Source organism: Elgaria multicarinata, chromosome 10, assembly GCF_023053635.1.
Source record: "Elgaria multicarinata webbii isolate HBS135686 ecotype San Diego chromosome 10, rElgMul1.1.pri, whole genome shotgun sequence".
Classification (NCBI taxonomy): Eukaryota; Metazoa; Chordata; class Lepidosauria; order Squamata; family Anguidae; genus Elgaria; species Elgaria multicarinata.
This window is the reverse complement of record NC_086180.1, coordinates 69,656,207-69,672,962: the sequence shown is the minus strand read 5'-3', so window position 1 is coordinate 69,672,962 and position 16,756 is coordinate 69,656,207. Positions and strand designations below refer to the sequence as shown.

General features: G+C 42.6%; 1 protein-coding gene across 1 annotated transcript in view; it reads right to left on the bottom strand.

Moving 5' to 3' along the window:
• Positions 1-16,756, bottom strand: part of GLRA3 (glycine receptor alpha 3) — a 111,301-nt gene that overhangs the window by 77,063 nt on the left and 17,482 nt on the right. The window contains exon 2 of the mRNA XM_063135199.1: positions 4,028-4,155. Coding sequence (XP_062991269.1) covers positions 4,028-4,155 — 128 coding nt within the window. The remainder of the gene's footprint in view (positions 1-4,027; positions 4,156-16,756) is intronic.

The window sequence follows — 16,756 nt, the reverse complement described above, 5'->3', positions numbered from 1 at the left end:
CATTTCTACACCTGCCTTTTTCCCTGGGATCATCCCTGTGCATGCAAATGACACACAGGAGATCCCGGGAGCAGGCAGGGACGATCTGTCCATTTTCCTGGGATAATCCTTAGGTGTAGAAATCCAAGCCAGAAACCCCAAAACTCCACCACACAACTCTTTAACATTCTTGCTCAGAAGAGAGAACTCACAAACAGCATAGCCATAGAACATATTGGAAGCAAGTTGATAAATTATATCAACATCCCACCCTGCACACACTATGATTATCAATGTTAGAGGAATCCACTTTGGGGATGGATCTAGGTGGGTTTCCTCCAGCTCGGCACCCGGACACTAGCTTATGGATAACTAAGCTGGCACCAAGTTAGGCAAGCTCACCGTTTCTACTTTTTTTATTTGTGCAAATTGGGATCAATTGAAGAAGCCAATGGACCGCAGACGGAGGCAGGTAAGGGAGAGGAGGGCGGGGGGGTTACGGGGCCCTGCCGCTGTCGCCAGCTGTGCGGTGACAGCAGCAGAGCCCGGTAAGGGACCAAGGGGGAGGGGGGCCTTACCTGCCTCCGTCCGCAGTCCGTCGGCTTCTTCAATTGAGCCCGCGGTTCAACCAGGAAGTCTGGGCCGTAAGTGCGGCCTAGACTTCCTGGTTGAACCACGGGCTCAATTGAAGAAGCCAATGGACCACGGATGGACGCAGGTAAGGGGGAGGAGGGGGGTACCGGGCCCTGCCGCTGTCGCCGCATGGGCGACAGTGACAGCGGCAGGGCCCAGTAAATCCCACTTACCTTTCCGGCGGAGCTCCGGATCGAGGCGAAGGATCCGCCTTCACCTCGATCCTCTTTGCCACGCTCCGCCAGCCCCCCAATCCTCTTCGCCTCCGCCTTAAGGGCAGGCGAAGCCCCCCGCTCCGCTTCTAATTCGCCGGTCCGATTCGAAGCGGAGCACATCCCTAGTAAATAGTGCAATTTGTACAAAATTACAGGCATAAATGATCCTTTACATGTGGAAATTGCATTATTTACAACTACAATTTTGTGCAAATCCTGATTTCCATAATTATTCCCACCTGCTCTCACCAGGCACCCATGAACCATCTGGCAGCTCATCCTACCTGCATGCCAGGTCGGGCAACTGCGGGAGTCCAGTGAACAGAGTTCAAGTAGGACACGGGAGAATTTGTCCATCCCTAAGTGTGATTGGAGCACCCTGGTAAAATCATTCCTTGGGATGGGAAGCTAAAATTATCAGTCACAAAACTGACTTCCCTCTTCCTCAGTTTTTGGAGATACACTGTCTACTTATCCCTCTGCCTCCAAATCACTCATGAAGCTTCAGAAGTTCCCAGATTTGCTTTGGAGTGTTTCAGTTGAACCCTGATTTTTTTTGCCCAACTCAGTTCAGGATTTGGGCTTTGTCTGAATCTGATGCACCCCTTTAATAGATAATGCAATAATTTTAATTGATAAAATTAAATTAATATTTTATGAGTATTTCTTATGTTGATTGGATTCAAAAACACTTTCTAGATGTATCCTTTGAAATCTATCATCTTGCTGCAGAGTCCAAAATGATACGGAAATTCTATTTGCTCATATCTGTGCTCTAGTAATAGAAAATCTATACGAATATTGCAAAATGCAATGAATGGAAGGCTTCTTTTTAGCCATAGATCTGAATTGCTCTTGGAAGATATGGTTTAAACTACATCATTGTTCAGCAGATTTGCTAAGTGCACTTTTAAGCAGGAGGAAAGAAGTGTCACATTAGGTTCTTGTCTCTTTCGTATTCCAGGGATTGACAAAAGAAGGCTTCTAATCGTTCGATATTAAGGGAACAGGTGGCAGAATCTACTAATGGCAAAATTTTGGCCCCATTTTATTCTGTATCTTCCCAGATGAGCGTGATCGCACAGAGTCCATGGTAAGCTCCACAATCCAATCACCAAATGAACCACTAAGCCTTAAGCTTTCTACTAATGCCTTTTCAGAAATCTTCAAAAGAAAAGGGGGAGAGATCGTGTCACCGACCATAAATTAACTGAAGAAGTCATCTTCTGTGGATTGTGGCTTTACCTTGGATTGAACTTGAAGTTTATGTGCTAATGGGAATAACTTTGGTAAGTAAATGAGAGCAGCTTGAGCAACAAAGCCAAGGTGTGGGTGTGGGAACGACAGCAATTGGGAAGATGATATGGATACAACATCAGGAAAGTAACGTTAGAAGCACGTATATTATATATTCTGACCATATGAAAAGGCAGGACAGGGCTCCTGTATTTTTAACAGTTGTATAGAAAAGGGAATTTCAGCAGAAGCCATTTGTATGCATGCAGCACCTGGTGAAATCCCCTCTTCATCACAGCAGTTAAATCTGCAGGAGCCCTGCCATCCTGACCAGATATGAAAGAGGGCAGGGCTCCTGCAGATTTAACTGCTATGATGAAGAGGGGATTTCACCAGGTGCTGCATGCATACAAATGGCTTCTGCTGAAATTCCCTTTTCTATACAACTATTAAAAATACAGGAGCCCTGTCCTGCCTTTTGTATGGTCGCATTGTATTATGTACCACTACCAACCTACTTCTTTTTCCTCATCAGGAAAATAAAACCCTACCCCACGAGGATCAGTACATGTGGAACAGTTGCATGAAATGACTTGCTTTTGCTAGGAAGCTGTTTAGGTGAGATGATTTGTTGAGTTCCTCTGCTGAAGGAGGAATTTAGCGCACTCCACTGTGATTTGTTGGTTTTTGAGATTTACACAAGTGGCTTCCTGCAAGAAGTGGCTTCCTGTGTAGACTCAACCGCTACGTGGAGTAATTAAAAAACACAATAAAAAAAACCTTCATGTAGAAGCCATTTTGTGTGTTCTACCAATCCACAGTTACCTGAAGGGGCACAACATAAGCCTGTGTGCACCAGTTGCTGGGGAACATGGGCAGGAGGTTGCTGTTGCACCATGTCCTGCTTGTTCATCCCTGGCCGATGGCTGGTTGGCCACTGTGCGACAGAGTGCTGGACTAGAGGGTCTGATCCAGCAAGGCACTTCGTATGTTCTCATGACTGCTCCACTGCTTAAGTCAAGCAATGCTAATAATTAGAAAAGGTTCTTAAATTGTAGAATGGGCAACAATAGGAAGGTACAGTTATCCAGGGAAGATATGAACCTATCGGGGAAATGGACATTTTCAGCCAGCATTTTTTTAAAAAAAATCATTTATTTTTCTATGATTAAAATTTACATAAAATTCTGGAAAGTAAAAAAAAAAAAAAGTCTGTGGGCCTGCAGAATCGGTATGATTCAGGAAAGGCTGCTCTACGGCAGAATCTCTGGTCGGATTCTTAGAAATCTGAACTCATTTGATTCCATTGTGGATTTCTCCGACATCCCAACATGTTGGTAGCATTGAGACATACCCATTTACACATATGCCATAAGAAATAAATATGCAAGGATCTTTGTTGTTTCAGTTATCTGGCTTTTGTGAGGTTTTGGCTGGGGCAAGGTCAGGGGGTTGGAAAACAACCTCTGCTTGGTCCCTCTCCATCTCTGCAACATAGCTATAATATCTAGTTTGATCCTTAACAACATACATATTACAGAGTTGCTTGGCACTGATAATATGTAAAAATCCTTTGTACTCATTATTTTGGTGCACGTATTTCACTGTTTGTTACATGAAAGAATGCTGCCTTTTAAACAAAACCTTGACTATGAACACTGGTGAACTCTTTTGTAGGCAATTCGCTTCACCTATGCTTCTGTCACCCACAAACGTTATAAGAATCCTCCGCACTCTAATTGAACTTTGGCATTGCAAATGCTTCTGAAATTTCAACACAGCCAAAAAGAAAAAGAAAAAAAACCCCCAAAAACCCAGTTTTGCTGAAGTGTGAAAGATGAAAGCCATCTTCCAGATTATTAGCTAAATGCATATTCCTTGTTTCCAAAATAATTTTACTCAAAGCATCTCTTTTCACAAATGAAAATGTTATTGTCAAATGGATACCTGGGAGATGAAATTACCTTTGAAGTTTGGCCGGATTCTTGCATCGTAGCCAGACATCCTACCCATTAATTTATCCAGGAAATCCGAAGGAGACATTGACATGCCACGAGACCTCGCGCTATCGGTTTCTTTTGTGGCGACCAAGCTAAAAGCAAAAGCAAAATTCACACTTTTAATTGGATGTAATTTATCAGGACAGTTTATGTCTGGGTGGGGATGCTGGGTGTTGTAGTCCAACCTATCTGGAGGACACCAAGTTGGGAAAGGCTGATATAGTGCAACCTTTCTTTGCTTGTGATTTCTACTCACTCGAGAGATGGAGAGGTTGGTGAAATGAGTCATTAGAGCAGTGAGTAACAATACCTCAATTGTTACTCAAAAGCAATACCTCAATGAGAAACAATACCTCAAAAACAAAGATGAAAATAAATGAAAAACAAAATTCTTTCAGCCACAAACCAGGCCATGTAGACATTAGATAGCCAGCCAGACCCCAAGATTAGACCACAATTTGCTATCAATAAATACAGGCCAGAAAAGGAATTGTCTTTGCAGAATATTTCCAAGAAACAATGACTAGAAGAGTAGTAAAATATGTCATAGTTTTTCCTCTCACCTTTAATCTACAGAACTGACTGGAAGCAAGGATGTAAAGTCACCACAATGCCCTGGGTTTCGCACAACACAGAAGTGCTATCTTACTCCATAAAATATGACCACTTCATGTGTGGAGTTGTGGGAACAACAGAACAATCCGAGGCCTTCTAGTGCTAAATTGTACTTTTAAAATACTTATCAGTATAGCTATTTGGAAAACCCAAAACTGGAGCAATGCAACAAGAAGATGTAAGTGATGGCTACCACTTTGGATGGCTTTAAAAAGTGATGGCTACCACTTTGGATGGCTTTAAAATGGCTACCACTTTGGATGGCTTTCAAAAGGTATTGGACAAATTCATGAAGGATAATGCTGTCAATAGCTACTAGCTCTTCGGATAACGCTGTCAATAGCTACTAATAGAGCTTCGGCTATTGGGCGGTATAAAAATGTAATAAATAAATAAATAAATAGTTCTGATGGCTATACGCTACCTCTGGTATCAGAGGCAGTACACCTATGGGGAACATCGGCAGGAGGCTGCTGTTGCATTCATGTCCTGCTTGCGGATTTCCCATGGGCAGCTGGTTGGTCACTATGTGAACAGAATGCTGGACTAGATGGATCCTTGGTCTGATCCAGCATGGAAGTTCTTATGTTCTAACAACAAAACTCTCATCTTAGCTCAGCTTGTCTGACACGTGGCCTAGCTTCTCCTTTGTTCTTCAGGAAGTGAATGGAACTGGCTGCCTTCTGAATGAATGCAGTATGCAGCAGGTGACCATGTGCCCCACTCTGCAGAAGACAGGCCTCTATTTGAAGAGTTGTCAGAGGACAATCCTCTGAAGGTCTGTCCATTCAAAGTCTGGATTAAAGCTGAAGAACCATAAAGAAGTGAGAGGAAGGACCTTGAAGTTTCTCATCAATCTCACTATGCTGAGCTGTATTATATTTCTATTTAAATTATAGTAATTCTTTCTGAATTTCCATACATCAATCTGCATGTGGCAATTGTGTTGAAATCACTTTCTTGGTGATGTGTAAGTGCCTCCCTAAATCTTACAGAATCCAAGTGCTGTAAAACTGTTGGCTGTAGTGCTGGCATGAAGCATTTTGCCATAAAGCACTGAAAAATGTGGTAAGACATGTCAGCACTCATACAACGCCAAGTGGCCCTTGATAAGCCATGTATTTTGAATGAGTCACTATTATGGAGGATTGCTTGTTTGTTCATCATCTATTATTTTGTCACTGTGTTTATGCGATAATGACCATTAACCCATGTGTAAACTTCAAAAGAGAGAAACAGCTGGTACACTATGAAAGGAAGAAGGAAGAAAAGGAACTCCCATGCAGGAAAGCAGTTTTAGCATCCACAACAATAGTCTCCCTACCTGTTTAGCTGAGTCCCCAAACAGATATTACTTTAAATCTGTAGCTAGCAACTCCAACTTTGCTCATTTTTAAACAATAGTAGGCACAGAGGTTCTCAAGAACTTAAAAGTGCCCCCACTGCTACTGAATCAGGACACCTGCACCTATTCTAGAATAAAAATGGGGGGAGGAAACATGGGGGATGTAGCTGCTAGACACAGATGTAAAGTAATGGCCCCATTCAGACAATACGCTAAACCATGCTGCTTAACCACAAAATGGTTAACGGAATGCATTGCATTAACCTTAATGCATTCTATTAACCATTTTGTAGTTAAGCAGCATGGTTTAGCGTGTTGTCTGAACAGAGCCAATGTGTATTTTGACCCTCAGTGAAAAAGTGGATGGGGATAGTGATCCCAGGAATAATAAGACATACAAAGAGTATATATTTGTGAACTTCTGATATAATAGGGAACAAAATAATTTGAAAAAAGAAGCAGAGTTTGGAAGCTAGATTAATCCAAATGCCAATATATTCAGATAACTCAGTTCATGAGATTTTTAATAGGAGCAAAATGTGCAGATTTGTTAAATAGCTCCAGGCTGTGGAACATGAAAATACAAGAAGCATAATTCCATAAAAGTTTTCCTTTTTTGTTTTGTTTTTTGCATTTGTTGCTGTGTTTTTATGTGGACAGCAGGTGCATGTTTCAAATTTTACACGTTTTCAGGCAGTATTAAAATTGCTGGCAGTGAATAAATGCCAATTGTTCAAGAACCCAGATGACGGATTTTTACTAACAGATTCTTTAATAACAAAAAATTTGTTTTAATGGGGCATTACAAAACTGCACCAGTACATGAGAAAAAGGCACAATTTTCAAGGACTTTCCTATAGAGGCGAGGCATACAAAACTGATAAATACATAAAGGCCAGTTCTAAACCTGTATTAAAATCACAAATTTGGGCATGTTTGGCCCAAATTAGAAACTCTGCTCGCATAGCACCACTGTAGATCACTTCTAGTTACTGTAACATTGGCAAGCGAAGGGGGAAGTAGAAACACAGTTAGCGGCTATATGACAAAATAAACAAACCATTGCAAGGAAACATACAACGAACTAATGAGACATATTTTGCTCCTAGATAGTTTGCTGTGAAGTTTTCTGGTAAAAGAAGGCTCTGTTAATAAGTGGATGCACAAAACAAAGGCATTTTATGTTCACTTGTTGTAATTACAACTTCCATTTGTGTTGATGGAAGGTCTGCACATGCAGCAGGAATGGAATCACACTCCCTTTGTGATGTATAGTTATGAATGGTTCTTTTTAAATGTACACACACCCCATAGATTTCCAGATCTGACTGTCTGGATTTAATTGTAGATGTACAAGAGTTCTTTTGGTTCTTTTAGCTTCATCACACCAGGGTTATACTGTGAAATCACTGCGAATTGCGTTCAAAGGACTCCGAAGTTTTCCAGCTTATAATCTGCTTTGACTGTGAAGTACTCCCTTGCATCCTGCTTTAATTGTGCTATAAAGCCAAAAGACCTGTCCTATTTTGATACCCCTTTAAGAGCGAATCATTTGTTGTTTTCCGAGCGGCCACTGGGGGCGCAGGAGGAGGATTTGATAGGTTTAAACTACCAATTAAACAAATGCTTACATCTGTGTAAGTTTTAAAGATAAACACATCAAAATTGGCACAGTAATAGATATTAAGGAGAGTTTTAAGCATTCAAAATTTGAATGGGATTGGGTCATCCGTTGATGTTTTATGATTTTTTACATTTCTTCCCCTTAACCCCTTTCCTGGTATGCAAAGGATCTTAGGAGTGCCGCCGCCCAGGGTGTGATTTAGCTAGCAACAACAACAGCATTATACTGTAGGGGATAATTCAAGGGAAACAGGTACGTGGGATGAAGCTATCAGTCTTTAAACTGGGATTGGATACGGTAGTAGTTACAATAGCTCCTTTCTTGACATGCAAATTCCTTGAGTAACAACAGTTTTCACTATGATTCAAAACCAGGAATTTATTTATATCCATAATTTTTTTTTAAGAATTAGACAATCTTCTAGAACAATTTACTATAAAGTTTTATTTTTAATATAAAAATGTTGAGTATAATTTAGAATATAATTAATTGAAATTTGGAACAAAATAAATAAGAACGCAGAAAAGTCTTTGTACACCTCTATAACACAGATGCAGGCCAAAGTACAATGATATACCAGGAACATAGAGCCTGTAAACAAATCATGAAGGGATTAAGAAACACCTACAGTTAAAAGTAACCCATTCAAAGTTTAGTAAAACCTTTCACTAGATTTTTTTTTTCTCTGTGAACTGTTTTCATGGGTAACCAACTGGTTTATTTATTTTATAAACTGGTAACTTGGCAAAGGAGAAACTGAACTCTAACTTCCATAATCAATATGTTGTGTGACAGGTTAACAATAAAATAGGGTTTTTATGGTTCTTACCAATGGTAATAAAAAATGAACATGAGCATGTTGGTTATGGAGGGTTGGAATTCAGATTTTCTACTGTGCATTTGAATGGTCGGTGAAAACTCCTTTGTTGGATTATTTATTTTATTTCAGAAAATGTACATAGTGCTTTTCATTTCTATTTAAATCCCAAAGCAGTTCATGAAATTAAATACAACAGAGGCAATGAAATAAATCAATAAAACCATTAAAGAAAGAACAGCAAAATTCCTCATTAAAATAACCAGGGCTAGCTGGCAATACGTATGGTCAGGAAAATTCATGTGAAAATTTCTTTATTTGTCAGTGGAAGCCCTCCATACCAGGAGCTCAACTGATCTTAATAGGGAGGTCATTGTCATGTTTCTCGGAACACTCCTGCTTTCGATTGGAGGCAAAGTAATCTGCAAAGCTTTTATTAAGCAATCAATGTCTCTTCTACCTGAATAGAGTCTAACCTCTTGAAAACGTCTCCCTAGGCAAAACTATGCAAACTAAGCAAGACAATTGTCCATTCAAGGAAGCCACTTCTCAAATGCCCATAACTTCAGAGTGCCTGGTGCAGAGGCAGGTACTGGTGTAATCTAACCAACTTTCTCAGACCTTCCTTCCACGCTGTGCATTTCAGCTTCCGGCGGACCCTAGCATCAGCTAGCTTGTTGGGACACTCACCTCCGGAAGAAGGCTCACTTCCCACCGAGTGTGTAGGATTTGGCCTTGAGGAGATAAGCTCCGGAGAGGGCTGACTCCCAGCTGGGGAATCGCCCATGAGAGCTTCTTCCCCAACTAGTACAGGCTGGCTATATCTCACGATATTCTAATTGCAAGATCCTCCCTTTAGTCCAAATGCATGCGCCGACATCCCAAGAGGAAGGAGGGATGTCGCGTCTGCCATTTATTCATTTTTTAAACAGAAGATGAGCACACATGCACTCCAACTAAAGGTAAGGTTTTTTTAAAAAAAACTATGCTGCTCCCCCCTCCCCCCCCAATGGGCCTGGAGCACCTGAAGAGCTCCATGCCTGTTTCCCACCTCCTTGTGTTTACTCGTGAGGAAGCAGGACTAAGCTGAGACGGGCACCCATGCATCTCCTGCGGTCTTGGGATGATCCCGAGACCGCAGGAAGAAGTGGGGTTTCCCAAGGTTTATTTATCCCTGGGAAAACCTGTGCTTGTCCCTGCTTGCCCCCAAGAGTCCCTGTGCATCATTTGGATGGACAGGGACTTGGCCATGACCAGCCCAGATTTTCGGGTTGGTGTAGAAATGGCCTCAGTCTTTTAGCTCATTGAAATGTTCCTGGTGTTTTTTTGTTTTTTGTTTAAATGTCCCAGTATAAATGTGAATGAAGAATTTAAATGGTTGGTAGAGAGTAGGGGTGTGCACGGACCCCCTGCTCTGCCCCGCGTGCCGATCTGAAAATTTCGGATCGGACCGCTCCACTCCGCCCATAGTCCGCTCCTCTTTGCCGCGGAGCTCCGGCTCCGAATCGGAGCTCTGCAGTGGACGGGAGTGGCGCCAGGTAAGGCCCCCTCCCTCCTCTCCCTTACCTGCAGAGACCAAGGGGGAGGGGGGCCTTACTTGCATCCGTCCGCGCTCCCTCGGCTTCTTCAATTGAGCCCGTGGCTCAACCAGGAAGTCTTGGCCGCAAGTGTGGCCTAGACTTCCTGGTTGAGCCGCAGGCTCAATTGAAGAAGCCGAGGGACCGCAGATGGATGCAGGTAAGGGAGAGGAGGGAGGGGGGGCTTACCGGGCCCTGCCTCTGTCGCCGCATGGGCGACAGCGATAGCGGCAGGGCCCGGTAAACCCCACTTACCTTTCTTGCGGAGCTCCGGATCGAGGCAAAGGATCCGCCTTCACCTCAATCCGCTCCGCAATGCTCCGCCGGCCCCCCAATCCTCTTCGCCTCCGCCTTTAGGGTAGGCGAAGCCCCCCACTCCAATTGGATGGCTTTAAAAGGAGGTTGGATACATTTCTGGAGGAGAAGGCCATCAATGGCTACTCATCCTGATAGCTATGTGCCACCTCCAGTATCTGAGGCAGTAGAGTATATGCACCAATTGCCAGGGAACATGTATGGGAGGCTGTTGTTGCACCATGTCCTGCTTGTGGGTCTCTGGTTGACAGCTAGTTGGTCACTGTGTGAACAGAATGCTGGACTAGATGGACCCTTGGTCTGATCCAGCATGGATCTTCTTATTTTCTTACAGGAATTTGATCCATATAAAGAGCACTATTCTCTTCAACATGTTCAGGGCTGCACCTTGACATTCAGCATGCACATCAGAGAGCCCACATGTGCTAGAGCCATGGGGTTGAGCCATTGAGTTAGTCATCATATGAAAATAGTTCAAGATGAATATCAGACTGCTTGCTGGACAAAAATATCAATGGTCCCTCACCGTTTTCTGGTAATAAGAGAGGGGGAGGGAGGAGAGACAGGAAGAGAACTTCGAAATAATTATACCTAGGTAGAAGTCCAAGATCTGCTAACTGCTGAAAAAGCAAAATATTTAGGTTATTTTCATATGCAGTTTTATTCTATTTTATAAGCTTGTTAATAACGGCAGCCATCATATTTGCCCCCTTTAGCCACTAAATATTGTACTGGAAGAAATTGTAAGATACAGCAGTGCATAAAATCTTTTTACTCATCTATAATTGAGATGGAGCAATAAAATGAACTGTCCAGGCTAGCATGCAGTACGTGAACATGTCAAAATATTTACACATAAGCAAATATTTTTGCTGAATAAATATTAAGTTATTGGACAGTGAAGGATCGCCTGGGGAAATAATTCTCCTATGAACATTAATTTAAGCCAGCATGTCTCTAGACTAGTAGGAAAATCATTAATAAAAAAGGAGAGAGAAAATACTGATAACCAGTGTTGTATACAATGATTTTTCCTCATTATTGAGTTGATGAAAACATTTGCTAGCATAGTGGCTGCCATGTTAGGCAAATACTGCTGTTCATTGCAATTCTCTGATTAACTAATGTATAAGGGGGATAGGCAAAACATTTATGTAATCAGATGTTCAGATAAATTGAAGTTCTACTGGGATATATTTTTCTTGACACAATGTAAGTGGCCAAGAGAATCACCCTGATACATAAGAAGAACCATACTTGATCAGGCAAAAGGCCCATCTAGTCCAATTTTTGTTCACACAGTGGCCAACCAGATACCTATGGGAAGACCACAAGCAGAACATAACAACAATTATACCACTTCCTGCTCATGTGTTCCAACAGCTGGTATATAGAGGCATATTATTTATTTATTTATTTATTTATTACATTTTTATACCGCCCAATAGCCGAAGCTCTCTGGGCGGTTCACAAAAATTAAAACCATCATAAAACAACCAACAAGTTAAAAATACAAATACAAAATACAATGTAAAAAGCACAACCAGGATAAAACCACGCAGCACAATTGATATAAAGTTAAAATACAGAGTTAAAACAGTATAATTTAAATTTGAGTTAAAATTAAGTGTTAAAATACTGAGTGAATAAAAAGGTCTTCAGCTGGCGACGAAAGGAGTACAGTGTAGGAGCCAGGCGGATCTCTCTGTGGAGCTCATTCCACAACCGGGGTGCCACAGCGGAGAAAGCCTCCTCCTAGTAGCCACCTGCCTCACTTCCTTTGGCAGGGGCTCATGGAGAAGGGCCCCTGTAGATGATCTTAAGGTCCGGGTAGGTACATATGGGAGGAGGCGTTCCTTCAAATAACCTGGCCCCAAACCGTTTAGGGCTTTAAATGTCAATACCAGCACTTTGAATCGGGCCCGGACCTGGACTGGCAGCCAATGAAGTTGTAAAAGGACTGGCGTAATGTGATCTCGCCAGCCAGTCCCTGTTAGTAAACGGGCTGCCCTGTTTTGTACCAGCTGAAGCTTCCGGACCGTTTTCAAAGGCAGCCCCACGTATAACGCATTGCAGTAATCCAAACGAGAGGTTATCAGAGTGTGGATAACTGTAGCTAGGCTATCACTGACCAGATAAGGGCGCAGTTGGTATATCAGCCTAAGCTGATAAAAGTAGGAGCGGAACCACTGCAATGCAGTACCTCCAACTCCCAGCTTAGACAACCTATCCAGAAGGATACCATGGTCGATGGTATCGAAGGCCGCTGAGAGGTCCAGGAGAACCAACAGGGTCACACTCCCCCTGTCTCTCTCCCGACAGAGGTCATCCCACAGGGCGACCAAGGCAGTTTCCGTTCCAAAACCAGGCCTGAAACCCGATTGAAATGGATCTAGATAATCCGTTTCATTCAAGAGTGCCTGGACTTGTCCTGCAACCACCCGCTCAAGCACCTTGCCCAGGAAAGGGATATTAGCCACCGGCCTGTATTTGTTAACATCTTCCGGGTCCAGATTAGGCTTCTTCAGGAGTGGTCTAATTACCGCCTCTTTTAAAGAGGCCGGCACCACTCCCTCTCTCAAAGAGGCATTTACAACCTCCTGGACCCAGCCGGCGATCCCCTCCTTATTTGATGTAATGAGCCACGAGGGGCAAGGGTCAGACACACAATACTACCAGTATTAGTATTCCCTCTAATACTGGAGGTAGCATATAGCCATCATGAGTAGTCACCATTGATAGCTTTATACTCCATGAATTTGTCTAATCCTCTTTTAAAGCCCTGCGAGTTGTAGTTTTAAAGCCATCCAAAATTGTGGTCATCATTACACCTTGTGGTAGTGAATTCCAAAGTTTAACTATGTGCTATGTGAAGAAGTGCTTCCTTTTATCTGTTTTGAATCTCTCCCCATTTAGTTTTAATGGATCATATCAGGTTCTAGTATTATGAGCGAAAGAAAGTTCTCCCTATCTATTTCACTATGGTATGCATAATTTTATCCACCTTTATCATGTCCCTTCCCACCTTAAAACCACCCTTCAGGAGTATGGTTTCTCCAAATGCCCATTCAGAGCTTTTTTACCGTCAAAGGTTTTCCCAATGACTTCAATGGAGGCGACACCTTTGCATATACAAAGGGATGTTCATGCACAGTTGTCCACTCCACTAAAGTGCATGAAGGCTTCATAAAAAAACAGGGTTCTGCATCAGTGTAAGTCAGGGGTGGAGAACTCTGCATCAGTTTCTCTGTGGAGCAGATGATGTTGGTGTGGCTACACCCACTGACATCATGATCCTGTCCACTAATGTTGGATGGTGCTGGGAGGAGCACTTGAATGAGACTTGACCACCTCCTTTGTGTGCATCTTGCCATCACCATCAGGGGTAGTGAGAGGCACCCAAAGGAAGACTCAGCTGGCACTGGGATGAATTTCTCCTCCCTGTGCTGTTGGAGGCGCCAGCATTGTGCACATCCCTGCTGTTATCGCCAATCTCAGTTCAGAGATAACAGCAGAAATTCCTCTAGGAGGCCAGGCTTTGAGACCCTGGAGAAACCCAAGGAGGTTCCATGAGCCGGGGGGATTCTCTGAAGGCCAGATTAGGTCTGCGGGCTGAGGTTCCTCATCTTTGGTATAAGTAAATTTGGGAAATCAGGGCATAATGATAACTCTAAGGAGGGGCTGTAGCTCAGTGTTAGAACACCGGCTTTGCATGCAGAAGGTCCCATGTTCAATCCCTGACATCTCTACATAGGGCTAGGAAAGAATCCTTCCTGAAACCCTGGAGAGCTGCTGACAGTCATTGTCGACAATACTGATGGACCAATGGTCTGACTCATTATAAGGCAGCTTCCTATGATCTTCTAGTTTATTAATGTGGAGGGAGGGGGGTTAAAAAAGAAATAAATGAAAGCATTTACTTTGTTTCTGGGTTTGACTTTTTAAGAAACTAATATTTCTGTATTGCAAGATAAGCTAACAATAAAATCATCAAGTACTGTTTTACAATAGTAGGAAAACAGTACTCATCCTGGGTAGGCCGTGGTAAAATTAAATGTTTTCAAGGCCTTCTTTTTTTAAAAAAAATAAATAAAAATTATTTACTACATAAAATACAAACCAACATAACAATTAACATACAAATACCTTTTAACATACCAAAGCCTTTTAATAAAGGCCTTCTTAAAGGACTGCAAGGATGGTGCATGGCGGACTTCCGATAGGAGTTTGTTCCAAAGGTGTGGGGCCACTGCAGAGAAGTCCCTCTCCTGTGTGGACACTAACCTAATTCTGTTACAGGTGGGAAAATGAGAAGGGATTCTCTTTCTGACCTTAATGTGATCTTAAAGCGGTAGAAAGTATATAGTGTCCCCAACCCACTTCATCTGAGGACTTGCTTAGCATCCTGTTATCCTAATGCAAGTATGGGCAGTGCCCAGGAGAGGACATCTTGTGTACAAGCAGAACGGTGTTTCCAGGAGGTTTCTGGAAGTGTGGTTCTGCTTGTTAACAAGCAGAACCACAGTTATATTAATGCAAGATTGCCACAATTTTGCCCCCTGTGATTTTAGCAGCCATGACAGCTGATGTTAATTTTATTCATCATGTTATTGTCTTCTTTCTGACAACCCAACCCTTCCTGATAGTTTCTCCCCCTTGAATTCTTCCCAGCAAATTGCCACTGTTCAAAATTCCTTTTCTATCTCCAAGGGTGCTGTAAACAGCTGGTTTCCTAGTTACAAAACTATGAGTTTTACTATTCCCTAAGTGATGAGGTCTCCCTATCTACTGATGCTTATAACATGGGGGTGGGGGAGAGCGAAACAATTTCCTCTCCTTTTGTTGTACAACTCATAATAAAACAGCATTAAAAAGCTGATGTTTTCAACACAAGAAGATTAAAGCTAAACTTGTTCTGAACGGATGCTTTGTGGTAGAAAGTATATAGTACCCTTGACTCTACATTTTGATGGGAATAATTCTGCATTGTGTAGATCCATTTCAGACCAATTAATCTTGCACTGTATTTCTCATGTTAGGTGTAATTCATTGAGTGATGCTTCACTATAAGTCCCCTTGAAGTGAATGGAAGTGGATTCAGTTTTGGATTCAGGCAATTATACCTGCTGAATATTTTCCCCCAGCCTTACTATTGTGATGACCATTTTTCAATATAATTCCCTCTATTTCTGATATTCAGGCTGTGAGTGCCATTACTTATGTTGCCAAAATAGCAAAACTCATGCACCAGAGGGAGATTTAAGCTATGGTGTGCACTGACCACAATATTTGGTTCAGATACCGCTTTTGCTGATTCACAAAATAGTTCAATTTGACTTATAATCTCCTTTCATGTAATCTGAAAGTTCATTCCCTCCCTTGACTATTAATTGGAAATTAAGAAACAGCTCCAACTATTTTATTTCTTGGCAGAATTGGAAGAAATCTGCAAGCCGTGTCATCCCTTTCCAGAAGAGGAAGCCTGCCCATTTTCAGATTAATTGTTGCAGGGTACTTTGCACAAGAGTGGCCTTTCCTGCTCTAGCATAGTGTTGAAATGCAGGTTGCTTACCTGTAACTGTAGTTCTTCGAGTGGTCATCTATGCATTCACACATATGGGCTTTGCGCCTGCGCAGAGACCAGACCGGAACCTTCTATAGCTGAGTGGAACGTTTTTGGCAGGAACCCCTCCCCCACGCTACCGCGCATGTCCATGGGGTTCCCGCCCTTACCTCAGTTTACAGGAGTCCGACATTGTGCCCTCATAAACATGAGTGTAAATAAAATAAAGTACATTCCACATATAACTGTGTCATTTGTAAGTCTCACACCACCAAGTGGGGATGGTGGGTGGGTTGTGTGAATGCATAGATGACCACTCAAAGAACTACAGTTACAGGTAAGCAACCTGCATTTCTTCTTCGTGGTCTCTATGCATCACACATATGGGCGAGTAGCAAGCTGACATATCTTTGGAGGTGGGTTGGTGCATCATCTGAAGATCTCCGAGAGCACTGTCCTTCCAAACGAGCAGTCCTGCCTCGCACGGGTGTCCAAACTGTAGTGCCTAACAAACGTGGATGGAGTGGACCACGTTGCAGCTCTACAGACTTCTGTCAAAGGAACACCTCTGCCAAAAGCAACAGTCTGGTAGAATGAGCTGTCACAGGTTTCACCAGCTCTAGTTTAGAGATAGAGTAGGCAAGTTCAATTGTCTCTACAATCCAGCGTGTCAGACGCAAGCATGAAACAGGGAGTCCCTTAGAAGGCTCCCCATAACTCTGTCCTAGCCTTGTAAAAGGCAAGAGCTCTCCTTACATCAAGTGTATGTAAAGCAGACTCGACAGGTGATGTAGGATTCGGAAAGAAAGCTGGTAGAGTGATATATTGGGACAGATG